The 27,588-nt window shown below is 46.3% G+C and overlaps 1 protein-coding gene across 6 annotated transcripts in view; it reads right to left on the bottom strand.

The window, feature by feature from the left end:
• The window catches only part of frmpd4 (FERM and PDZ domain containing 4), a 583,956-nt gene that overhangs the window by 46,543 nt on the left and 509,825 nt on the right, over nt 1-27,588 (bottom strand). For all 6 annotated transcript variants that reach the window (XM_078408967.1, XM_078408968.1, XM_078408973.1 and 3 more), the window contains one exon: nt 24,974-25,081. In XM_078408967.1, coding sequence (XP_078265093.1) covers nt 24,974-25,081 — 108 coding nt within the window. The remainder of the gene's footprint in view (nt 1-24,973; nt 25,082-27,588) is intronic.

Raw genomic sequence — 27,588 nt, 5'->3', positions numbered from 1 at the left:
GGACTCCCCCAACATTGGGAACATGTTATCTGCCTCTAATGTGTCCAATCCCCTAATTATCTTATATGTTTCAATAAGATCCCCCCTCATCCTTCTAAATTCCAGTGTATACAAGCCCAATCGCTCCAGCCTTTCAACATACGACAGTCCCGCCATTCCGGGAATTAACCTAGTGAACCTACGCTGCACGCCCTCCATAGCAAGAACATCCTTCCTCAAATTTGGAGACCAAAACTGCACACAGTACTCCAGGTGCGGTCTCACCAGGGCCCGGTACAACTGTAGAAGGACCTCTTTGCTCCTATACTCAACTCCTCTTGTTACGAAGGCCAACATTCCATTGGCTTTCTTCACTGCCTGCTGAACCTGCATGCTTCCTTTCATTGACTGATGCACTAGGACACCCAGATCTCGTTGAACTCCCCCTCCTCCTAACTTGACACCATTCAGATAATAATCTGCCTTTCTATTCTTACTTCCAAAGTGAATAACCTCACACTTATCTACATTAAACTGCATCTGCCATGTATCCGCCCACTCACACAACCTGTCGAGACCCTTCTTCAGACTGAGAGGCAGGGGAGAGGGAAACTGGAGATAGCAGTCAATGTCTTTTCAAAGCAATCACACAAGCTACACTCCAGCACTGCTAAATGCCATTGTAAATGCAAAAGAACTTGTAGGAATGTTTTACCAACATAAACTGGAGGCAACTATTTTGAACGCTGCATTGTATTGTTGAAACCTGATGCAAGTGTACATAACTACAAACAAAGGACTAATTATAATTCCAGTGCAAAATTTAACGCAAAACAACTCAAGGTTCTGGAGACGAGATGTGTAGGAAGGTAGACACAAAAAAGCAGGCGGGTGAGACAGCATCTCTGGAGAAAAGGAATAGTCACCTTTACTCCAGAGATGCTGTCTGACCCGCTGAGTTACTTCCGCTTTTTGTGTCCATCAAGGTCCGGTAGAAATATGTTTATAATGCACATAACGTCATTTTTTTGGGGTGATCTGTAACATCTACATGTACATCTTGGCTGCTCAACTGGAAAATCTACTCTGGTGTCTTTGTTCTGAAGGCAAAATGAAATTACATAGACTTTTTATTGCCACACTTTTCTTGATGAAACGTCCTGAACGAAATCAAACTGAATGCAATTTGCACAATCATCTCAAGGTATCATTATTAATCTCTCAGCCAATAAATGTATTTAATTTCAATTACCCCGAATTGAGGGTCTGACAGATACAATACAATACAATATACCTTTATTGTCATTGTACAGGGGTACAACGAGATTGGGAATGCGCCTCCCATACGATGCAAGAATTTAATTAATTTAAACAACAACAACCCAACGAAACAAATTGTAACAGTTTTAAGACAGAATAAAGTGCAAGTAGATCTGTGCCGGTTCACTGTGCGATGTAACCATCCGGCTCAGCAGGACCAGTTCATAGCAGCTATGGCCCTGGGGATGAAGCTGTTCCTGAGTCTGGAGGTGCGGGCGTAGAAGGCCTTGTATCGTCTGCCCGATGGTAGAAGTTCGAACAGACTGTTGCAGGGGTGTGAAGAGTCTTTGTGGATGCTGGTGGCTTTTCTGAGGCACCTTAGATGCCCTCCAAGGCTGGTAGCTGTGTTCCGATGGTCCTCTGAGCTCTATGGACTACCCGCTGAAGAGCTCTCCTCTCTGCCTCCGTGCAGCTAAGGTACCACACCTCCTTTTAATTGAATGGGTGCAATTTCCCTTGATGTTTCTGCAGGCATATGTGGGGGAATGCTTTGACCACTCAAGGAGGAGATGCAGCAATGCCTTTGCCAGCAGCGGATATTTGGCCAGATATCGAATTTTCGAAACCGAGACTAAAATGGCCATAATCTTCTGTGTGGTAGGGAACCGCAGATGCTGGTTTACACCAAAGATAGGCACAAAGTGCTGGAGTAACTCAGCGGGACAGGCAGCATCTCTGGATAGAAGGAACGGGTGATGTTTTGTGTCGACATCCTTCTTCAGAATGAGAGACTTCAGACTCATTCTGAAGAACGGTCTCCACCAGAAACGTCACCCATTCCTTCTATCCAGAGACGCTGCTTGTCCTGCTGAGTTACTCCAGCACTTTGTGTCTATCCTGGACCATAATCCTCTTTTGGGTAGCCATTGATCACGTTCACTGTAGCTCTTTCTTCCGGTCTGTGGCAATTATTAAGATGCACTGAGATATCATGAAAATCGAACCCATGTCAAATTCACCTGAGCGAGCAAGAGATAGGATAACTAGATGAAGCAGGGTTGTGGGTAAGAAACTGGTGATCACATGGATTTCTGCAAGGTACTTCTGCTTCCTCCCACATTGGCTGGGCAAATGTAATAATTGTCCCTAGTGGGTGTAGGATAGTGTTAATGTACGGGGATCGCTGGGCGGCACGGACTTGGTGGGCCGAAAAGGCCTGTTTCCGGCTGCATACATATGATGATGATGAAAGATGTGAGGGTTGGCAGATTTATTGGCCACTGTGATTTTCCCCCTGGTATATAGGCGAGTTATAAACTCTGGGGGATGGCTGAAAGGAGTGGGAGGAGATTTACTGTAGGACTAGTGTAAAAAAAGGGTGTTTCGTGGTTGGCACAGATTTTGGGCCTATTTTGTTGAGTGACTCGATGGTTCTCTGAAATACGCCAGCCTCCGAGTTTTCTAATAAAATCGAAGTAATTTGAAGATATCAAAGAATAACATCAGCGCAGTCAAAGTCACCCATTGCCACCAATCCTGGTTCCCTATCCATACACCATTTTATAGTAGATCCCGTTACACGTCCATGTGGACCTGTGATCTGAAGAAAGGTCTTGACCCGAAACGTCACCCATTCCTTCTCTCCTGTATGGTCGTGAGTCGTCTCCTCAGTTGCCCAAAGAGTCGTAGCGTCTTTCTAATCACCGCTGGATTTTCAGAATGTTGAAATTTTTTTGGCGTCAGTGGGTTTGACGCCGATGAGCGTAGCTTGACGTCTCCTGACGTAGGCGCTGTCGTAGGTTGTCGCCAGGTGACATAGGTTGTCGCCGGTGCAGACTTCGGTGAATTCCATTGGCGACTACCTACGTCAACCTACGTCAACTTAGACGAAGGGATTAAAAGTACCATTAGCAAATTTGCAGATGATACTAAGCTGGGGGGTAGTGTGAATTGTGAATTGTGAGGAAGATGCAATAAGGCTGCAGGGTGACTTGGACAGGTTGTGTGAGTGGGCGGATACATGGCAGATGCAGTTTAATGTAGATAAGTGGAAGTAAGAATAGAAAGGCAGATTATTATCTGAATGGTGTCAAGTTAGGAGGAGGGGGAGTTCAACGAGATCTGGGTGTCCTAGTGCATCAGTCAATGAAAGGAAGCATGCAGGTACAGCAGGCAGTGAAGAAAGCCAATGGAATGTTGGCCTTCGTAACAAGAGGAGTTGAGTATAGGAGCAAAGAGGTCCTTCTACAGTTGTACCGGGCCCTGGTGAGACCGCACCTGGAGTACTGTGTGCAGTTTTGGTCTCCAAATTTGAGGAAGGATATTCTTGCTATGGAGGGCGTGCAGCGTAGGTTCACTAGGTTAATTCCCGGAATGGCGGGACTGTCGTATGTTGAAAGGCTGGAGCGATTGGGCTTGTATACACTGGAATTTAGAAGGATGAGGGGGGATCTTATTGAAACATATAAGATAATTAGGGGATTGGACACATTAGAGGCAGGAAACATGTTCCCAATGTTGGGGGAGTCCAGAACAAGGGGCCACAGTTTAAGAATAAGGGGTAGGCCATTTAGAACGGAGATGAGGAAGAACTTTTTCAGTCAGAGAGTGGTGAAGGTGTGGAATTCTCTGCCTCAGAAGGCAGTGGAGGCCAGTTCGTTGGATGCTTTCAAGAGAGAGCTGGATAGAGCTCTTAAGGATAGCGGAGTGAGGGGGTATGGGGAGAAGGCAGGAACGGGGTACTGATTGAGAGTGATCAGCCATGATCGCATTGAATGGCGGTGCTGGCTCGAAGGGCTGAATGGCCTACTCCTGCACCTATTGTCTATTGTCTATTGTCTATTGTCTATTGTCTATTGTCAACCGGCGACAGGTACCGGCGTCAAAACTGGAGGCCAAAATGACGTGAATTGTCTTCAGTTGTCGCCAACACGGTCGTAGCTTGTCGCAGCTTGTCGCGGGTGGACGTAGGATGACTTCGGTTGTCGTAGGTTGTCGCCTCTGTGTTGGTAGGCTGTCATAGGTGCGGTCGTAGGTTGTCGTAGGTGTTGTCGTAGGTGGACGTCCTACTTGCGACGATTGGGTCGCCGGTTGTCGGTTGCTTGCCGTAGCTTGACGTCAACTAGGTGGTAGGTTGTTGTAGCTGGTGGTAGACATTGTCTTAGCGGGGGTCCAGTCGCCGGTTTTTCGGCGACCTGCTACGACTACGACGTGTAAGAAAATAACTGCAGATGCTGGTACAAATCGAAGGTATTTACTCACAAAATGCTGGAGTAACGCAGCAGGACAGGCAGCATCTCAGGAGGGAAGGTATTTATTCACGAAATGCTGGAGTAACTCAGCAGGACAGGCAGCATCTCAGAAGGTATTTATTCACAAAATGCTGGAGTAACTCAGCAGGAAAGGCAACATCTCAGGAGAGAAGGAATGGGTGACGTTTCGGGTCAAGACCCTTCGCTACGACTATGACTGTCGCCTAAAAAATCACCCACCTAAGTGGGCCAGGCCCTTTATTCATCCACTCACGACAAGTCAAGTCAAGTCAAGTCAAGTTTATTTGTCACATGCACATACACGATGTGCAGTGAAATGAAAGTGGCAATGCCTGCGGATTGTGCACAAAAAAGAATTACAGTTACAGCATATAAATAAAATTAATAAGTTACTATAGTGTAGACAAAAATTTAGTCTCTGGAGTTATAAAAGTTGACAGTCCAGATGGCCTGTGGGAAGAAACTCCGTCACATCCTCTCTGTTTTTACAGCGTGACAGCGGAGGCGTTTGCCTGATCGTAGCATCTGGAACAGTCCGTTACTGGGGTGGCAGGGGTCCGTCATGATCTTGCTTGCTCTGGATCTGCACCTCCTGATGTATAGGTCCCGCAGGGGGACGAGTGTAGTTCCCATGGTGCGTTCTGCCGAACGCACTACTCTCTGCAGGGCCATCCTGTCCTGGGCAGAGCTGTTCCCAAACCAGACTGTAATGTTGCCGGACAGGATGCTCTCTAAAGCCCCAGAGTAGAAGCAATGAAGGATCCTCAGAGACACTCAGTTGTCTAAGGTGGTAAAGGTGCTCCTTTGCCTTACCCACCAGTGCGGCAATGTGCGTTGCCCACGTCAGATCCTCTGTGATGCGGACTCCCAAGTATTTAAAACTGCTCACCCTATCCACAGTAGACCCATTTATCTCCAGTGGCATGTACGACAGACTAGGGGCAATTTACAAAGGTCTATTAACCTACAAACCAGCATGACTTTGGGGTGTGGGAGGAAACCGGACCACCCGGTGGAAATCCGTGCGGTCACAGGGAGAATGTGCAAGCTCCACACAGTCCGCACCCGAGGTCAGGATCAAACCCAGGTCCCTGGAGCTGTGAGGCAGTGGCACCACCAACTGTTCCTAAAACACCACCTGATTTCCCCACATAGAGCAGGTGATAGAGGGAGTACAGAGAAGGTTCACCAGATTGATTCCTGGGATGGCAGGACTTTCATATGAAGAAAGATTGGATAGACTCGGCTTGTACTCGCTGGAATTTAGAAGATTGAGGGGGGATCTTATAGAAACTTACAAAATTCTTAAGGGGTTGGACAGGCTAGATGGAGGAAGATTGTTCCCGATGTTGGGGAAGTCCAGAACAAGGGGTCACAGTTTAAGGATAAGGGGGAAGTCTTTTAGGACCGAGATGAGAACGTTTTTTCACACAGAGAGTGGTGAATCTGTGGAATTCTCTGCCACAGAAGGTAGTTGAGGCCAGTTCATTGGCTGTATTTAAGAGGGAGTTAGATGTGGCCCTTGTGGCTAAAGGGATCAGGGGGTATGGAGAGAAGGCAGGTACGGGATACTGAGTTGGATGATCAGCCATGATCATATTGAATGGCGGTGCAGGCTCGAAGGGCCGAATGGCCTACTCCTGCACCTATTTTCTATGTTTCTATGTGATATCTAAAGTGGACTGATGTTTCGGAAATAAACCTGCAGATGCTGGTTCAAATCGAAGGTGGACACAAAATGTTGGAGTAACTCAGCGGGTCAGGCAGCATCCCGGGAGAGAAGGAATGGGTGACGTTTCGGATGGAGACCCTTCTTCAGACTGATGTCAGGGGATTCTGGCTGTCTGACTATGATGAGGGAAACCTAATGGATAAGCTCGTCACTTCTTTTTGTAATCGCTGCTAGTGGGCGCTCATATCATGTGTAAACGTCCGCAGCTGCCATTTCCTTTCGGAGAGAACAGTGGTGTTAATGAATGTGAAATGGAACCTATTTCTGCTACGATTCCAATCTAGATCAAACAGTTTAGCACTAGCTGCACAAGCTGCACAGTGACAAAGGTTGCCCATGCCCCTCCACTGTTAGCCTGTGAGCAGGACTAGAATAACATTTTAGTTTAAGATAGACACAAGATGCTGGAGTAACTCAGCGGGACAGGCGGCATCTCTGGAGAGAAGGAATGGGTGACGTTTCGGGTCGAGATCCTTTCCCCCGACTCTCAGCCTGAAGAAGGGTCTCGACCCGAAACATCACCGTGCTGGTTTAAACCAGCATCTGCAGTTCCTTCCTAAATATTTTTAGTAGAGTTTAGTTTGGAGATACTGAGCGGAAACAGACCCATCGGTCCACCGATCCCCGCACAATAACACTATCCTACACACAGTAGGGACAATTTACCTACAAACCTGTACGTCTTTGGAGTGTGGGAGGAAACATGAGCTTCCTGTAGGAAACCCATGTTCTCCTGTAGGGGAGAACGTACAAACTCCATACAGAAAAACACCTGTAGTCAGGATCGAACCTGGGTATCTAGCGCTGTAAGGCAACGACTCTACCATGGCACCACCATGCCGCCATTGGTACAACATGCAGGCATTGCCACTTTCATTTCACTGCACATCGTGTATGTGTATGTGACAAATAAACTGGACGACCTGACTTGACAAAAATTGGAGGAACAGAATCTCGTATTTCGCTTGGGCAGCTTACATCCCAGCGGTATGAATATTGATTTCTCTAATTTCAAATAACCCTTGCTTTCCCTCTCTCTCTCTCTCCCCAGCCCTAGTCATCCTGCTAGTTTCACTGTTCGTAACCCTGCATTATCACCCCCTCCACAGCCAACAATGGACCATTGTGGGTTGCTTGGTCAGCTCTGGTTTCCTCTGTACTTTTCATACCTCTCATTTTCCTCTCCCCTGACTCTCGATCTGACGAACGGTCTCGACCCGAAACATCACCCATTGCTTCTCTCCAGAGATGCTGCCAGTCCCACTGAGTTACTCCAGCTTTTTGTGTCTATCATCGCTTCAAATCTGCCAGTTCATGAACTGAGGATGCTCAGAACTTAACTGAGTGAGATTCCCAGATGGAATTGCCTGATTCTAGTTAAGACTGTTGTTTTCATTGCAAACTTGTTGCAAGATCCGACTTCGTTTTGATTCACTAAAGTAGAACATCTTTAGGTGGCACGGTGGCGCAGCGGTAGAGTTGCTGCCTTACAGCGAATGCAGCGCCTTAGACTTGGATTCGATCCTGACCACGGGCGCCGTCTGTACGGAGTTTGTACGTTCTCCCCGTGACCTGCGTGGGTTTTCTCCGAGATCTTCGGTTTCCTCCCACACTCCAAAGACGTACAGGTTTTATAGGTTAATTGGCTGGGCAAATGTAAAAATTGTCCCTAGTGTGTGTAGGATAGTGTTAGTGTGCGGGGATCGCTGGGCGGCGCGGACCCGGTGGGCCGAAGGGCCTGTTTCTGCGCTGTATCTCTAAATCTAAATCTAAATCTTATCAAATACTGGCTTCCAAACATTTGCAAACTCATGGAAATATTATGCAGAAGAGACATATCAAGAGACCGCAGCTGTAAAAATACAGTTTTTCTGCAGCAATTTGAGAAAATATTATCATTCGCCAGAGAACAGTGGTTAAGTGGAGATTTAATAATGACTAGACCAAGTGGACCCGTTAGGCCCAAACCCCTCCTGCATTGGTGTAGCACCCTCTCCTCCCCCTCCCCTGCCCCTCCTCCCCTCCCCCCTACCTCTCCTCTCCCCCTCCCCACTCCCTCCTGCCCTCCCCACTCCCCCTCCCTCCACCCCCCTCCCCCTCTCCCTTCCCCTCCCCCCCCTCCCCTCTCCCTTCCCCTCCCCCCACTCCATCCCGCTCAACCCCCCTTATCCTCCCTCCTCCCCCTCAACTCCTCCCCCCTCCTCCACCCCCTCCCAAGGCCGTTTTTACAGTATTATGGGCCCCCGGGCAAAGCAGTGTACTGGGGCCCCCACCGTTACTCTCCCCCACCCCCCTTTCCCTACCAGCCCCCCCCTGTCGTGACGGCGAATAGCAATTACCGAAAAGCACTTAGCGATGGACTTAGGGTGCTACATTGTTGCAAAAAGCACTTACAGATCGCTGTGAGAAGCACTTAGTGACCGAAAATGTTGCGAAAAAAGCACTTATTGAACCTACATTTTTAAAGTAGTATTTATTTATTGCAAGTCACTTAACATAATCAGATCAGCATGGGGCCCCTATGCTCGTGGGCCCCCGGGCAAGTGCCCATCAGGCCCATGCGGCCCTGCCCCCTCCCTCCCTGGGAGATAGATTTAAATTTAAAAATGTGAATAACTTTAAAAATATAACTCCGATTTCAATGAAGCTTCTTCCATTAGCACCAAAGGGACGACGGTGAGTAAGGTGGGCCTAAAATTGTTGTGCTATCGTGTACCGTTTTGGCTGTAGTTCAGGAACAAACAAACAAACAAACAAACGAGAGTTTTAGTATATAGATGTTGCAAATTAGTTGCAGATTGGTAACCAAGGCTATGAATTCAGGGTAAAACAACCAGAAAGAGGACAAGTGGAGAAACACTTTTCTGCAAAATGTAAAACACAATTTCTGGAGTAACTCAGCAGGTCAGGCAGCATCTCTGGAGAAAATAGATAGGTGACATTTCAGGTCAGGATCCTTATTCAGACTGGGTCACCAACCTGAAGTGTCACATGTCCATGTCCTCCAGATATGTCGCCTCATTCGCTGAGTTACTCCGGAACTTTTCTTTGATAAACCAGCATCTGCAGTTTCTTGTTTTTCCTTTTCTACATATGATGTGAACTATCCAAACATTGATGAAAGTAGGTTTAATGGTGACTTTCATATGCAATTAATTGGTAGGATTACTGGTTCTGAACCTCATACAGAGTTAATAACATATAACATATAACATATAACAACTACAGCATGGAAACAGGCCTGTCCGGCCCTACCAGTCCACGCCGACCATTCTCCCTGACCTAGTCTCATCTACCTGCACTCAGACCATAACCCTCCAATCCCCTCCTATCCATATACCTATCCAATTTACTCTTAAATAATAAAATCGAGCCAGCCTCCACCACTTCCTCCGGAAGCCCATTCCATACAGCCACAACCCTCTGAGTAAAGAAGTTCCCCCTCATGTTACCCCTAAACCTTTGTCCCTCAATTCTGAAGCTATGTCCCCTTGTTGGAATCTTCCCCACTCTCAAAGGGAAAAGCCTACCCACATCAACTCTGTCCGTCCCTCTCAAAATTTTAAAAACCTCTATCAAGTCCCCCCTCAACCTTCTACGCTCCAAAGAATAAAGACCCAACAATGCTATCAACAGCATTGATATGCAGTGGGATCTTGGGGTCCAAGTCCATGTAAAATAGAGTAAGCATTCAGAATATTTTCCCCAGGGTATAACTGTCAAAGGCTAGAGGGCATAGCTTTAAGATGAAGGAGATGTGAAGGACAAGTATTTTTAGACACAAAATATGGCGGGTGGCTGGAACACTATGTTGTTGTTGGTCCTTCGGGTTTGAAGATGACCGTGACTTCACTTTCAATCTTATTATTTCGACCGCTGACTGGGATCGCTGCCAGCCGCGGGATGCTGGCCGAGGTTGAAGTCATGACTTGAGCGTGACTTGGATTTAAGTGAGGGGGAGTTGCGCAGATCGTCGACCTCACTCTCTCGTCCCGACCTATCAGGCCCCAGCAGCAAGACATAGTCGAGGCGGCTGGGGACAGGTCGGGATGCAGTAGATGGTCAGAAGTGTCTCACTCTGTCCTGTTTGCGCTCCATGGCGCTTTGCTGGGATCGTCTTTCTGCCCGTTGAACCTTCTGGTGGTTTCCCCCGCGCAATCCGCCGAACCCAGGCTTCACGTGCTAGGTAGACAAGCCCTAAAGCCGCTGGAACCAACGACTTGCCGACTGTACTTGTGGCATGCACACAAGACAGTGGAGACATCGTGGGGGCAGGGGTAGTCCTGTGGCTGATCCCACGGCTTGGGAACACTATCATGGGTGGCAATGGAGGCAGATATAATAGTGGCATTTAAGAGGATTTTAAACAGGTACATGGATATGCAGGGAAAGGAGAGAAATATATCATGTTGTTTAGTTTAGTTTAGTTTAGTTTAGTTTAATTTAGTTTAGTTTAGAGATACAACATGGAAACACGCCCATCGGCCCATCGAGTCCGCACCGACCAGCACATTAACACTGCCCTACACACACTGGGGACAATTTCACATTTATACCAAGCCAATTAACCTACAAGTCTGTACATCTTTGGAGTATGGGAGGAATCCGAAGATCTCGGAGAAAACCCACGCAAGTCACGGGGAGAACGTATAAACTCTGTACAAACAGCACCTGTAGTCAGGATCGAACCTGGGTCTCTGGCGCTGTAAGCAGCAACTCTACTGCTCAATGTGTCGGCAGAGCAGATTAGGTTAACTTGGCATCATGTTTGGAACGTACATTGTGGGCCGAAGGGCCTGTTCCTGTGCTGTACCATTGTATGTTCAGAGTTCTATGAGTCAGCCTGGCCATTTTAATTCTACAGAACGCCACAAAAATGCACAGAAAATAACTTGTCAGAAAGCTTGTGTGGTTTAGCTAATGAGTAGTTTTAAGTGAAAGGACAGAATTTCATCCTATTGCGGCAGAATGTAATCCACAACCATTATTCATAAAGGGATGCTATGCTGCATCCAAAGAGCGGTCTCCATGGTAACGCTGAGCTATCTTATGCATGACAGACGCTGGAGAAAGCAAAACCCTGCAAAATGACTGGAAAGCAATTAAATAAAAGGTGGTGGGAACAAGTTGTGTGGTTGGTTGTATTGAGCAGTTATAAGCCTGGTGGAAAATGATCTCAAAGTGAGGTGAAGGCAGTAGCATCCCATCTCCCTGTATGGCACATTACAGCGCTGGGGACCCTGTAGACAATAGACAATAGACAATAGGTGCAGGAGGAGGCCATTTGGCCCTTCCAGCCAGCACCCCCATTCAATGTGATCATGGCTGACCATTCTCAATCAGTACCACGTTCCTGCCTTCTCCCCATACCCCCTGACTCCGCTATCCTTAAGAGCTCTATCTAGCTCTCTTTTGAATGCATTCATAGAATTGGCCTCCACTGCCTTCTGAGGCAGAAAATTCCACAGATTCACAACTCTCTGACTGAAAAAGCTTTTCCACATCTCCGTTCTAAATGGCCTACCCTTTATTCTTAAACTGTGGCCCCTGGTTCTGGACTCCCCCAACATTGGGAACATGTTTCCTGCCTCTAACATGTCCAACCCCTTAATAATCTTATACTAAATGGGACCATTTCAGATAGCCAGCCTTTCCAGTTTGTGTTGGGACTCACAAGCTCCAGCTTGTGTTGGTTCGTTCCGATGTAATGTTAACACAGCTTCTCTTTGCGCGCCGAGGCTGCCTGGCTGGTTGGATATTATCAGCAACTGCTGTATTCTCTGTCCCACAGGTTCAGCATTCAGTCTCTCGTCCGTTCTCATCCCGCCTCCTCTATTTACCTCTCCACTAGTCAATTCATCTCTGTCTCTCATCCAGCAACAGTACCATTGAGTCATTCCATCTCTCTTGGTCTCCATTCAGTAATTGTTTGTTCTCTCTTCTCTCTCCTCTCCACCCCTCTCCTCTTTTTGCACCTTAGACCTGCTTGTTCTGAATAACCAAATGTCATTGAGCTGAAAGGTTAACATTCTTTCACTCTCCATACATAATGCCTGACCTGCCAAGCATTTCTGGCATTTCTCTGTCTGTTGCAGAAAATATAAGGTTTCTGCTGGAGTTGGATATTACCTGTAACTCTCACCCCCGTTTGCCACTTCCCACATTCCCGCTTCCCCATCAATGGAATCAGACTCACATTCCAATAGTGATATTAAACGTGTAGGAAGGAACTGCAGATGCTGGTTTAAACCAAAAAAGCTGGAGTAACAACGGGACAGGCAGCATCTCTGGAGAGAAGGGGAATGGGTGACGTTTCGGGTCGACACCCTTTAGTTTAGTTTAGAAATACAGCGCGGAAACAGGCCCTTCGGCCCACCTGGCACGTCCAGCACAACCCCACAAGACATTTGACAGGTACATGGATAACACGCGTGATTTCCTGGAAACGTTTGCCCGGAAATTAATCCGTAAATGATGGCATTAAACAGAGACAATAGACAATAGGAGCAGGAGGAGGCCATTTGGCCCTTCGAGCCAGCAACGCCATTCAATGTGATCATGACTGATCATTCTCAATCAGTACCCCGTTACTGCCTTCTCCCCATACCCCCTGACTCCGCTAACCTTGAGAGCTTGATCTAGCTCTCTCTTGAATGCATTCAGAGAATTGGCCTCCACTGCCTTCTGAGGCAGAGAATTCCACAGATTCACAACTCTGACTGAAAAAGTTTTTCCTCATCTCAGTTCTAAATGGCCTACCCCTTAAACTGTGGCCCCTTGTTCTGGACTCCCCCAACATTGGGAACATGTTTCCTGCCTCTAACGTGTCCAACCCCTTAATAATCTTATATGTTTCGTTAAGATCTCCTCTCATTTGCCCGGAAATTAATCCGTAAATGATGGCATTAAACATGCTGTGTAGCCACACCAGTGATTCTAATGGAATGAATCTAGGAGTACAACACACTTACATGACTATGTAGCTATTTGGTACTGCAGACAGGGGCTAAATTCCAAACCAGATATGTTTTAAATTGTTTGCAACAATCATCAGCATTACGCGTTTTTAATAACCATTTTTTGTGTGTACTTTCCTGCCATTTTGTAAACTGGTATTTTTCTTTTACCTGACAATAAATAATGTCGTGTGAATGTTGTCATGGAGAGTGCTGTGCCAGAGCACAAACAAAATCATCTCTTTCCGACTTTCAATAGGCAGTCCTTCTTCGGCACTCAAAGCTAAAGTCTCTCTCGCCTACACCAATCATTAGCACCAGCCGCTGGCATTAGGCACAGAGCTCAAATCATTAACTCCCACCTGAGGAAGCAATTACAAAGGATTCAGATGCAATAGCAAGTCACCAGGCTATTTCCAGCAGTTCTGTAAGCTATTCCTGCCTCGGGTTTGTTCTTACACCCCTTCAATGATTCCTCTGTGTCTGTGCCACATTATTATTTTCACATTTCAGTGGCATTTGTAGCAATGAATTGGATGGCCAGCCGTGTGGTAGATTTTGATGCACAGTTGGGAGATGTGGGAACCGATGTTCTTCCTCGGGAATTGGGAGATGAACTGGTCGGCTCAGAAAAGTGATCATCACTTTTGGGGGAAATCTCGGGGACGAAGAAACTTGATTCTCTCAGTTATAGTTCGCATGAGTTCGCAACCTTTAGTCAATGACCGGTCAAACGAAAGAGGAGGAAGGAACTGCAGATCCGGGTTAATGGGAATGGGAAGGGGAGTTCATTGTTTAGCAATCGGGACATCTGTCCGCCTCAACTTACATAATCTCCCGGTTGCCAAACACTTTAACTCCCCCTCCCATTCCCACACTGACTTTTCTGTCCTGGGCCTCCTTCACTGTCAGAGTGAGGCCCAGCGCAAATTGGAGGAACAGCCCCCTCATATTTCGCTTGGGCAGGTTACAAGCTAGCGGTATGAACATTGACTTCTCTAACTTCTAGTAACCCTTCATCCCTTCCCCACCCTAGTTCTCCGACCAGTCTGACTGTCTTCCTGATTAAATGTTATCTTTATATTCTTCATTGTCACCTTCTCCACCTAACAATGATCTATTATTCTCCATTCCCCTTGAGCTTTGTCCCCTTTGATGTCTCGTTTTCACACCTTACCCTTCCATATAACAACCATATAACCATATAACAACTACAACACGGAAACAGGCCCGTTCGGCCCTACCAGTCCACGCCGACCACTTTCTCTGACCTAGTCTCATCTACCTGCTCTCAGACCATAACCCTCTAATCCCCTCTTATCCATATACCTATGCAATTTACTCTTAAACAATAAAATCGAGCCTGCATCCACCACTTCCACCGGAAGCCCATTCCATACAACCACCACCCTCTGAGTAAAGAAGTTACCCCTCATGTTACCCCTAAACTTTTGTCCCTCAATTCTGAAGCCATGTCCCCTTGTTGGAATCTTCCCCACTCTCAAAGGGAAAAGCCTACCCACGTCAACTCTGTCCGTCCCTCTCAAAATTTTAAATATCTCTGAGTCTCCCTCTCCCCTGACTCTCAGAAGGGTCTCGACCTGAAACGTCACCCGTTCCTTCTCTCCAGAGATGCTGCCTGTCCCGCTGAGCCACTCCAGCATTTTGTGTCTATCTTCGGTCAACCAAATGATGTCACTCTTGCAAAGCACATATTTTGCTTGTGCCATCGAAAATTGAAGCTAAGTGCTCCAAGATGCATCCATTAGGGGATTATTTTACTTCAAGTCGGAACATATCAAGTGAGTTTGTTGTTTTCAACAATATTTCAAGGCACATTGGTGGCACTGGCAGACCCGATGGGATAGCTTCATAACCATCTGCCAGCCACTGATATTTCTTCCAAGGTCCATAGAATTTGCTACGATGGACAGTATTTCATCCAGCATTTCGCTGCTGAGATTCCCATTAAATGTTTCCTCAGCAGTAGCACTGCTGGAAGAGCTCCATTACAATAGACAATATACAATAGGTGCAGGAGAAGGCCATTCGGCCCTACTGCCTTCTGCCCTACTGCTTACAGAAGACATTGGTATGTGTATGACTGGCCACTCAATGTGGGTCAGGAGCAAAGATACTAGAGGAGCAAGATGAACCACTCCGTTGAAATCACCTATACTTAAGTGTAGTACGCAAAGGAGCGTAGCATCCGCCATTTTAGTAAGCAAATCCCACCATTTGCTATCCTCTCGCAGTGTAATCAGTGTTTTGGGGGAACAGTATGTATGATGATACCATTAAAATGCAGAATATATCTCATCTATCAATTCACAGGTTTTTATTATTTTTATTTTTTATATGTTTCTGCAAGTTTCTGCCTACTAAAATGGCGCCACGACATACTACTGTTTTTAGGGTCGAGTGGTCTATCTTGCTCTGCTCTATTATCTTTGGTCAGGAATCTTAGCACAAGAAGCGCAGATATGCCGTTGGTGAGGGAAGCCGATTCACACGGAATCTTAATGCACCATATCTAACCTGGAGCCCTCTGATCTCCAGTCTCCCTCTTCCCTGACCCTCAGTCTGAAGAAGGGTCTCGTCCCGAAACGTCACCCACTCCTTCTCACCAAAGATGCTGCCACTCCCGCTGAGTTACTCCAGCATTTTGTGTCTATCTCTGATTCAGACACAGGCTCAGGTTTTCAAAGGCGGTAATCACTGAGGTTTCTCCTAAGACACTCGTGGAAGGACATTCTTGCTATTGAAGGAGTGTAGCGTAGGTTCACTAGGTTAATTCCCGGAATGGCGGGGCTGTCGTACGTTGAAAGACTGGAGCGACTGGGCTTGTATACTCTAGAATTTAGAAGGGTGAGAGGGGATCTTATTGAAACATATAAGATTATTAAGGGATTGGACACGCTAGAGGCAGGAAACATGTTCCCGATGTTGGGGGAGTCCCGAACCAGGGGCCACAGTTTAAGAATAAGGGGTAGGCCATTTAGAACAGAGATGAGGAAGAACCTTTTCACTCATAGAGTTGTGAGGCTGGGGAACTCTCTGCCTCAGAAGGCAGTGGAGGCCAATTCTCTGAATGCATTCAAGAGAGAGCTAGATAGAGCTCTTAAAGATAGCGGAGTCAGGGGGTATGGGGAGAAGGCAGGAACGGGGTACTGATTGTGGATGATCAGCCATGATCATGGTGAATGGCGGTGCTGGCTCGAAGGGCCGAATGACCTCCTCCTGCACCTATTGTCTATTGTCTATTGACACTTGCACCCTTGCTCTGGTACCGGCATGGCTTCCCCTGTGCAAGTCAAGGGCACCCTGACTCTCAAATTCCTTGCCACAGCACCTTCTCTCAGGCGACAGCAGCAGCAGGTATCAACCACGTTGAACATCATAGAGATCAGCCAGGCACTATTTGCAAATACATGATTTTTGCTGACTTTGAATCCAATGGAAGGTGGTATCTCGGGCCTTGGAATACACTGCCATTGTTGGTTTCTGCACAGATGTTGGCAACCACTGATGCATTCTTATATTGAGTGGTCTTCCCTGAATAAGCTAGACTTCTCACCAGGGCACGGTGGCCCAACGGTAGAGTTGCTGCCTCACACCGCCAGAGACCCAGGTTCAATGCTGACTATGGATGCTGTCTGTACGGAGTTTGTATGTTCTTCCAGTGACCTCCGTGGGTTTTCTCCGGGTGCTCCAGTTTCCCCCCACATTCCAAAGGTGTGCAGGTTTGTCGGCTAATTGGCTTCTGCAAATTGTCCCGAGTGAGCAGAATGGAACTAGTATAAGGGGATCGCAGGTCGGAACCGACTCGGTCGTTCAAAGGGGCCCGAGAAGACCCACGTGGTCACGGGGAGAACGTACAAACGCCGTGCAGACAAGCATCGTTAATCAGAATTAAACCCGGGTCTCTGGCACTGCAAGACAGCAACTTTACCGCTGCACCACCTAATATGTCTGGATGTTGGGGGAAGGTACTGAACAGGAGTAAGGCAGATTACAACATTATTTGGCACAAGTTAAGAAGCGTAAATTGGAAGTAGTTGTTATTGGAAAGTCGGCATCTGACATGCGTAAGTCGTTTAAAGGCCAGTCGATCAAAGTTCACGATCGGAATGTTGCAGTAAAGGAGATACAGGGATGGCAAGGTAAGGGAACCTTGAAAATTTGGTGAAAACTAAAAAGGAAGTATTGAGGTTTCAGAAGATGAAATTAGGCAGGGCCTTAGAGGAATATAAAGCAAGAAGGAAGCAGGCAATCTGAAGGGCTAAAAGGAGTCATGAAATGGCTTTGGTGATTCAGATTAAAGAAAATCACAAGGCTTTTGGTACCTACATTAAAAACAAGCGGGTAGCCAGGGAGAACACAGGGCTGCTCAAGTATAAAGGAGGCAATTTGTGCTTTGAGTCAAAGGATGTAAGCAAGATACGAAACGAGTACTTTGCACCTGTATTTACCAAGGAGGAGAGTGAGATCAGTGTGGAGGAATCTGATGTGCAGGGGAAGTTTGGAATCGAAAAGGAGGTGGTGTTGGGGGTCTTGAAGAGCATTAAGCAAATAAATCTCCAGATAGGATCTATCCCAGATTAATTAGAGAGGCAAGGAAGGAGATTGCTGGAGCCTTGGCGAATATCTTTGCATCATCTCCAGCCACAAGGTGAGAGCCCAGAAGAGCTTAGAGCAGCCAATGTTGTTACTTTGTTCAAGGAGTTAAGTAGAGATAATGCAGAGAATTATAGTCCAATATGTCTGATGTCAGTGGTAGAGAAGCTAGTGGAGTGGAGTGGAGTGGATTCTTCGGGATAGGTTTCACTCCCATTTAGAAGAGAATGGGCTAATGAAGGAGAGTTAGCATGGCTTTGTACATGGCCGGTCATGGCTTCCTAACACGATCAAGTTTATAGACAATAGGTGCAGGAGGAGGCCATTCGGCCCTTCGACCCTTATTCTTAAACTGTGGCCCCTGGTTCTGGACTCCCCCAACATTGGGAACATGTTTCCTGCCTCTAATGTGTCCAACCCCTTAATAATCTTATACGTTTCGATAAGATCTCCTCTCATCCTTCTAAATTCCAGTGTTTATTGAGGAGGTGATGAAGGTGACACATGAGTTAGGGCGATGGATGTTGTCTATATGAGTTTCAGCAAGCATTCGATAAAGTCCCCCATGGTAGGCTGATCCAGAAGATTGAGATACATGGGACTCACAGTGACTTGGTTGTACGTATTCAGAACAGGCTTACCAATAGAAGACAGAAGGATGTTATTTAGGCTGGAGGTCAATTACCACTGGAGTTCCACAGGGATTCGTGCTGGGGTCCTGCTGGTCGTGATATATCTAAATGACTTGGACATAGACATTGTACCAGGCTTTTCACACGTGCCAATAAACTAAACTGCTGGATAATCTCCCAGGAGGCAGATATTAGTTGCACAGTGTGTATAATGTGACTCCTTGGCAGAGGAACTAGTTTCTGAAGAAGTTTGCAATAACATTCCACAATCAAAAGTAAATGACCTGCCAAATATTACATCCTTAACACCAGCATAACATGACATTAAATGGCCAAAGGTCCCATCGTGAGCAGGATTAGGCTCTGATATCCAGCAAGCTCAAACAGTCTGGAAACATGCACTCACGGGGTGAAATAATGAACAGGCACATGAGAGGAGTCCTGTATGTGCGCTAGCTGAACCAATCCTATTCTAGGCTTTGGAAAAGAAAGAATCAAAAGATAAAATTCAGCAAATGGGAAATGGAAACATGCCCAGAGCTTGTTGGCCAAGATGCAGACATAATTCCTGGAAGCATTCTGAAAACCTATGTCACTTCACTTAATCAATATTACATAAAATGACAACAAGAAATCTTGTTTAATATTGATTAAGACTAATTATACAAATATTTCCAGGTTAGCAGCATAAAATATTGATTACTTTCAGTTCACTGTGTACTAAGTGGACCGACTGCAGATGACACGATACCTGATCGACACATTTTTGCTGGAATTTGAGTTGATTAAGGCTATAGATTTGCACCTCTGGCTTAGTGCTGACACAGTGCTATGCATCAAAGTCATCTCAGCTCGGTTGATGCAGAGCCTAGAGAAATCATTTGAATTTATGAAGCATATTGACATCTTCAAGATTACAATGAATACATGACTTTGAAAGAATAACCACTGTTTTACAGCCAAATAACTTGCACACAGCAAGTCCAAAAAACAGTGATGAGATGGATAATCGGTTCTTTGGTTTCACGTGGTGCTGGTGAAGTGAGAATAATATTGGCAGGAGCAGTGGAAAAACAGAGTCATTCCTCCGCAAATGCTGCCTAGAAAGAATGACATTTACAAGTCGATGTGGCGCCGGTCACGTCTAGCATGAACCTGCTTCAACCTGCCTTGGCAGTCAGCGTGTGACAGTAGAAAGGAACTGCAGATGCTGGTTTACACTGAAGATAGACACCAAAAGGTGGCGGGAAACATGTTCCCAATGTTGGGGGAGCCCAGAACAAGGGGCCACAGTTTAAGAATAAGGGGTAGGCCATTTAGAACGGAGATGAGGAAAAACTTTTTCAGTCAGAGAGTTGTGAATCTGTGGAATTCTCTGCCTCAGAAGGCAGTGGAGGCCAATTCTCTGAATGCATTCAATGGAGAGCTAGATAGAGCTCTTAAGGATAGCGGAGTCAGGGGGTACGGGGAGAAGGCAGGAACGGGGTACTGATTGAGAATGATCAGCCATGATCACATTGAATGGCGGTGCTGGCTCGAAGGGCCGAATGGCCTCCTCCTGCACCTATTGTCTATTGTCTATTGTCTATAGAAGAAATGGATGGCGTTTCGGCTCGAGATCCTTCTCCAGGCAAGCTGGCAGTCAGCATGGTGCATTGATATCACTGACGCAGTAAATCACTTGAAAGATCATCTTTGACTATCCAGCCCTTCAACTGTGACTTCAAAGTCAAATGATGTGCTTGGGGTCTAAATCAACACTGAATGCACAACCCTGCCTTGTAAGAATGCTTCTCACAGAGCCAAATCAATGATGCTATCTGTTCAAATAAGGACAGGTAGGAGGAACAGGAGGCGGCCATTTAACATCCACCAGCATGCTCTGTCATACTGTCAGATCATGGCTGGGGCATAATCTGTAGCTTCATTCCATAGTCCAGCCATTTGCCCATTCCTTGTTAACGTTTGGACTGCTAAAATATATCAGTTAAAATGAACAATCAACAAAGCATCCAATGTAATTTGCCGAAAACAGTTCCAAACATCCAATGCCTCCTGTAAGTAGAAGTATTACCAAACTTCACTCTTTAGTTTAGTTTAGTTTATTGTCACACGTGACAAGCTTTTGTTGAGTGCTATCCAGTTAGCGGAAAGACAACAAGTGATTACAGTACATGATTGCAATACATACATTACAGGGTTTAGATGTAGTATAAGGGAATAATGTTTAGTGCAAGGTAACGGCAGCAAAGTCCGATCAAAGATAGTCCGAGAGTCACCAATGAGGTAGGTTCTAATGTTTCAATAATTCCTGTTTGTCCTCGGTTTCACTTTCTACCCAGCTGGTTCTACTTACTACCTTGAAAACGGCATCAACCCGTGTTTTAGCTTTCCAAATTCAGGGAGTGCAACACCAGTTAACGTTGCAGCAACTCTACTCTGCACTTCATCCAAATATACATATCCTTCCTCTGATACAACATACAGGGCTGCACACTGGAGGCCAAACACCTGGAGCTGGCGGCCTCCAGCTGGGACCACCTGGGCTCTGGTTCACAGAGCCCGCGGACCGGACTTACTATCTGCGGAGCTGGCTGCCTTCGGAGGCTGTGGTGGCGCTGCGGGAGTGGCTGCGACTCGCCTCCGGAGGCTACTTCGGCCATGGGCCATGTGGACGTCGGAAGCTCGCAGGCCCCTGGGTGGGGGCCGACATCGGGAGCTCCGGCAGCGGCAGAATCTTCACCCGCCCCGACTTGCAGGGCTTGGGTCGGCCCGCTGCGGACCTTTCACCGTCCGGCGCGGTGAGATTTTCTCTGCCCGGCGGGGGCTTCAATGTCGGGAGCCACGACCGCCCCGACATGGCAACTTCAACAGCCTGACAGCGGGAGAAGATGGCAGGGGAAGAGAAAAGACATTCTGGCCTTCCATCACAGTGAGGAGGTGACTGGAGGAGACTCACTGTGATGGATGTTTCTTTTTGTTTGGTGTTGGTTTATGATTGTGTGTGTCATTGCTTATTTTTATTGCTTATTTTTATTGGTCTTATTTTTGGACTGTGGGTAATCTTTCATTTCACTGCACATTTATCTGTATGTGACAAATAAACTTGACTATTGTAGGTATGTAGGTTAATTGGCTGGGTAAATGTAAAATTGTCCCTAGTGGATAGTGTTAATGTACGGGGATCGCTGGGCGGCACGGACTTGGAGGGCCGAAAAGGCCTGTTTCCGGCTGTATATATATGATATGATATGATATGATATTGACTATTGACACTGAGGTGTAACCTACACTTTAAATAGTATCTGTCCCCTCATCGTCTCACGATGAGGGGACACTCTTTATTTTTTTATAATTTTCATACTTTAATGATCAATGTCCTTGTGAGGCTTCCACTAATTTCAGTTTCTTTCCATTTAGCAAGTAATCAGTCCTTTCCTGCTTCGGTTCATAGAAACATAGAAACATAGAAAATAAGTTCAGGAGTAGGCCATTCGGCCCTTCGAACCTGCACCGCCATTCAATATGATCATGGCTGATCATCCAACTCAGTAACCTGTACCTGCCTTCTCTCCATACCCCCTGATCCCTTTAGCCACAAGGGCCACATCTAACTCCCTCTTAAATATAGCCAATGAACTGGCCTCAACTATCCTCTGTGCAAGAGAATTCCACAGATTCACCACTCTGTGTGAAAAAAAACTTTCTCATCTCTGTCTTAAAAGACTTCCCCCTTATCCTTAAATTGTGACCCCTTGTTCTGGACTTCCCCAACATCGGGAACAATCTTCCTGCATCTAGCCTGTCCAACCCCTTAAGAATTTTGTAAGTTTCTATAAGATCCCCCCTCAATCTTCTAAATTCCAGCGAGTACAAGCCGAGTCTATCCAGTCTTTCTTCATATGAAAGTCCTGCCATCCCAGGAATCAATCTGGTGAACCTTCTCTGTACTCCCTCTATGGCAAGAATGTCTTTCCTCAGATTAGGAGACCAAAACTGTACGCAATACTCCAGGTGTGGTCTCACCAATGCCCTGTACAACTGCAGCAGAACCTCCCTGCTCCTATACTCAAATCCCCTCGCTATGAATGCCAACATACCATTCGCTTTCTTCACTGCCTGCTGCACCTGCATGCCTACTTTCAATGACTGGTGTACCACGACACCCAGGGTTCAACGTCGGTGACCTCACATCTGCCAGCAATGTAAACCCATTTGCCACTGCTTTGCCTATCTACTCAATATATGAATGCCTCTGTAATTTAACGCTGCAGTCTTTATAATGCTGCCTATCTTTATCATATCAATCCCAATGAAAAGCTGTTATTTTCCCTTGCAGTACTAAATGTACATTGAGAAGGTGGATTAATGTTGCTGCAAAAGGTGGAGTGCACAAAAAAAGAAGTCATAGCTAAAGATACTTATGGATACATTATCTCAGCGGTCTCTCTGGTCTACTCTTTGCAAAACCTTGTTAGTTTGTGGAGTATTGTGCGCAGTTTTGAGGAAGGACATTCTTGCTATTGAGGGAGTGCAGTGTTGGTTCACCAGGTTAATTCCCGGGATGGCGGGACTGACATATGATGAATGACTGGGTTTATATTCACTGGAATTTAGAAGGATGAGAGGGGATCTTATAGAAACATGAAATTATTAAGAGATTGGACAAGGCTAGATGCAGGCCAGGCCTAGGAGCAAACCCGACCAGGACATCCTTGGCCCTACCCTCTCCCCTACGCACAGGGTGTCCAAAGATGAGGATGGTGGGTGTGAAGTCCAGCCAGAAGGCAAGGAGCAGCCCCTTTAGATATTGGAACAGGGGCTGCAACCTCACACACTCCATGTACACGTGGAACACAGACTCACACACTCCATGTACACGTGGCACACAGACTCACACACTCCATGTACACGTGGAACACAGACTCTTCCAGACCGCAACAGTGGCGGGCGGCTGGCGAGTCTGTGAACCGCGCGAGGAACAGGTTGCAGGGGACTCCTCGGTGCAATACCTTCCAATAGACAATAGACAATAGGTGCAGGAGGAGGCCATTCGGCCCTTCGAGCCAGCACCGCCATTCAATGTGATCATGGCTGATCATTCTCAATCAGTACCCCGTTCCTGCCTTCTCCCCATACCCCCTGACTCCGCTATCCTTAAGAGCTCTATCTAGCTCTCTCTTGAATGCATTCAGAGAATTGGCCTCCACTGCCTTCTGAGGCAGAGAATTCCACAGATTTACAACTCTCTGACTGAAAAAGTTTTTCCTCATCTCCGTTCTAAATGGCCTACCCCTTATTCTTAAACTGTGGCCCCTGGTTCTGGACACCCCCAACATTGGGAACATGTTTCCTGCCTCTAACGTGTCCAACCCCTTAATAATCTTATACGTTTCAATAAGATCCCCTCTCATCCTTCTAAATTCCAGTGTATACAAGCCTAGTCGCTCCAGTCTTTCAACATATGACAGTCCCGCCATTCCGGGAATTAACCTAGTAAACCTACGCTGCACGCCTTCAATAGCAAAAATTTCCTTCCTCAGATTTGGAGACCAAAACTGCACACAGTACTCCAGGTGCGGTCTCACTAGGGCCCTGTACAACTGCAGAAGGACCTCTTTGCTCCTATACTCAACTCCTCTTGTTATGAAGGCCAACATTCCATTGGCTTTCTTCACTGCCTGCTGTACCTGCATGCTTCCTTTCAGTGACTGATGCACTAGGACACCTAGATCTCGTTGTACGTCCCCTTTTCCTAACTATGACACCATTCAGATAATTGCCTTCCTATTCTGACCACCAAAGTGGATAACCTTACACTTATCCACATTAAACTGCATCTGCCATGCATCCGCTCACTCAGAGTCTGTAGTCTCTTTTTTGCTCGGGTTTATTCTCACCCACATGTTTAGACCGTAATGTTGTATCCTTATTGTTTTGATGTGTTTATGCTTTATTCTTAATTGTTAACTGTGTGTTTGTGTTGTAATTTGTGAGCGGAGCACCAAGGCACATTCCTTGTATATGCATATATTTGGCCAATAAACTCATTCATTCATTCATTCATTCATTCATTCATTCATTCATTCATGCATTCATTCATAACAGCTCGTAGGTTGAAAGAAGTTTGCCTTTTTTTCTGGCTGAGTAGTTCCCCGACTGATTGATGCTCTGGAGTGATATTTTGCTAGACACAAGAGCCGATGTCTCTTTAATAATGCAAACAATGAAAAAGAGCTCACTCTTCAACTTTTACTAACAGAATTAACTGCACCTACTATGTTGGCATCAGACTAAAAATGACTCAGCCCAAAGGCACAAGCAACTCGAAGGAACTAGTTATTGATGTGGTTCATTTGGGAACTCCAGAGGGAAAAAAACATGTTTAAACACAAGGCTATTGAGGCACAAGTTAAGACTATTTGTAAAAGCTGAGTGCCTAAATACATTGAATTAGTCATCTCCCAATGTGCTTGAACTGGGAAAAGCTGTCTGAACACGTCATCCACTCGGCCAAACACCCACCTTCATTGTTGTGCTGTTGTCAAATCGAAATGACTTAGTTTGTCCATTCTCCAGATAAACTTTCAAAACGTTTGGCATGAACAGTAGGGAATTATCTTTGACAGTCTCCTGTGAATAGAAGGGCAGACATATTACAATGTAACCTTTTCAAAACTGCACTGGCATCTTTGTACCATGCATGATTATATTTCCTCATTAAAGAAATGCAAGGACTATTAAATGATCCATACATGAGATTACTTCAAGGTCAGAATCATAGATTTACAGAAAATAATTTGTTTAAAATCCACTCAGGCAGACATTGGAGATCCCCATGTTTTGGAAAAGTAAACAAACACAATCTAGTCAAACTCCAATGCTTTCTCTATCCTTCTCACCTTCTCAGTGTCTTTGCTTGACTTTTCAACTTTTTCTTCGCTCCTATGCTTACTTTCAGATTGCGGTCTATGTCTCTCTTAAAGGATAGTAATTTCTACCGTCTTCCACTTTCTGCAACCTTCTGTGTTTCCCTTCTCATCTCTTTGTTTCCCATTGTGTTCTCTACTCTTGAAAAGATTAAGGCAGGCAACATTCCGAGAATGGAAGTTGGGAGGGTCATGTTGCAGTTATATAGGATGTTGGTGAGGCCATATTCAGAGGATTGTGTTCAATTGTGGGCACCATGTTATAGGAACGATTTAGTCACGGTGGAATGGGTACAAAGAAGATTTACGAGGATGTTGCCAGCCCTCGAGAGCCTAAGCTATCGGGAGAGGTTGAGCAGGCTAGGACTCTATTCCTTAGAATGCGTGAGGATGAGGGGAGTTCTTACTGAGATGTATAAAATCATGAGAGGAATAGATTGGGCAGATGCATAGAGTCTCTTGCCCAGAGCAGGGGAATTGAGTACCAGAGGGGACCACCAGGGGGCGCCGGATGATGGCTGCCTCGCCAATGGTCTGTCTTGTCTTTTTCCTTCTTTATGTTTCTAGTTTGTTGTAAAATGCATGTTTTAGTTTATCTTTAGTTTTGTGTTATGTGAGGTTGGTGGGGGGAAACATATTTTATCTCTTTCCTCGATGGAGATGCAACTTTGTCAATGTTCTATCTCTGTCTGCACTGCGGCCTAACATCGTGGAGCTGGTGGCCTCTTGCTGGGACCTCGGGAGCTCCAACCGCGGGAGCCTGCGGACTTAACATCGTGGAGCTCGCGATCCCTTTGTCTGGGATCGACTTCGGGAGCTCCGACCGCGGGAGCCTGCGGACCTTAACAATGTGGAGCTCGCGGTCCCTGGTGAGAGACCGACTTCGGGAGCTCCAAGCCGCGGGAGCTTCGACCGCCCCAATCGCGGGAGCTTCGATCGCCCTGATGTGGGAGCTTCGATCACCGGCTGCGGGAGCTTCGATCGCCCTGATGTGGGAGCTTCGATCACCGGCTGCGGGAGCTTCGATCGCCCCGACTGGGGATGGTTCGACTCCCCCGACCGCGGGAGAGACGGAGGAAAGAAGATAAGACTTTATTGCCTTCCATCACAGTGGGGAATGTGGAGGAGCCGCTGCGGTGGATGTTCATGTCAGATTTTTATGTAGTTGTGCGTCTTGTTGCTTTTTTGGTATGACTGCATGGCTAGCCAATTTCATCATATGTTGCCAAACATACTTGGCTAATAAATTACGATGTTGGGAGAGGACATAGGTTTAAGGTGACTGGGGGAATATGGAATAGGAACCTGAGGGATAACCTTTTCACACAAATGGTGGTGGGTGTATGGAATGAGCTGGCGGAGGATGTAATTGGGGCAATAATATTGCAATGTTTAAGAAACATTTAGACAGGTATATGGATAGGACAGGTTTAGAGGGATATGGGCCAAACACAGGCAGGTGGGACTAGTTTAGATGGGACATGTTGGTTGGTGTGGACAAGTTGGGCCGAAGGGCCTGTTTCCACGCTATATCACTCTATGCTTCTTATGGAAATGACTCTGGCTGATATTGGGAAATAGCGAACTGAGACATTGAAAATGATTCAGTTCTAAATCAAAGTCTCTAGCCCAAGACCTGATTTTAGCCTTGAAGCTCCTTGGAAAAGGAGAGAGATGAAAAGATGTAAAATCGCACAAAAGAATCAGGAATTAGGATGACCAGGTGATCTTCTGATTGATACTGTGATGGATCCCAGATTGGAGTTAATAGAAAATAGAACCATAGAAAATAGGCACAGGAGGAGGCCATTTGGCCCTTCTAGCCAGCACCGCAAAAGTTTGGTCCCACAACATTGTTTGGTCCCACAAAATCCAACAAGATTAATGTGGGCAGCAGAGACATGAATTGTTGGCCGTGGCAGGAGGGGGAAATTGGACCAAGGAAGATGTCCAAAATTACTTGAGTGAGTAGAGCTGATACTGTAAACGAGTAGGCAAGGTATACGGATGAAGGTTTGGAGGGATATGAGCCAAACGCAGGCAGGTGGGACGAGTGTAGATGGGACATGTTGGTTAGTGTGGGCAACTTGGGCCAAAATCTAATGACATAGAAACATAGAAACATAGAAAATAGGTGCAGGAGTAGGCCATTTGGCCCTTCGAGCCTGCACCACCATTCAATATGATCATGGCTGATCATCCAGCTCAGTA

The sequence above is a fragment of the Rhinoraja longicauda genome, chromosome 12, assembly GCF_053455715.1.
Source record: "Rhinoraja longicauda isolate Sanriku21f chromosome 12, sRhiLon1.1, whole genome shotgun sequence".
Taxonomy (NCBI): domain Eukaryota; kingdom Metazoa; phylum Chordata; class Chondrichthyes; order Rajiformes; family Arhynchobatidae; genus Rhinoraja; species Rhinoraja longicauda.
This window is presented reverse-complemented; position numbering and strand designations above follow the sequence as displayed.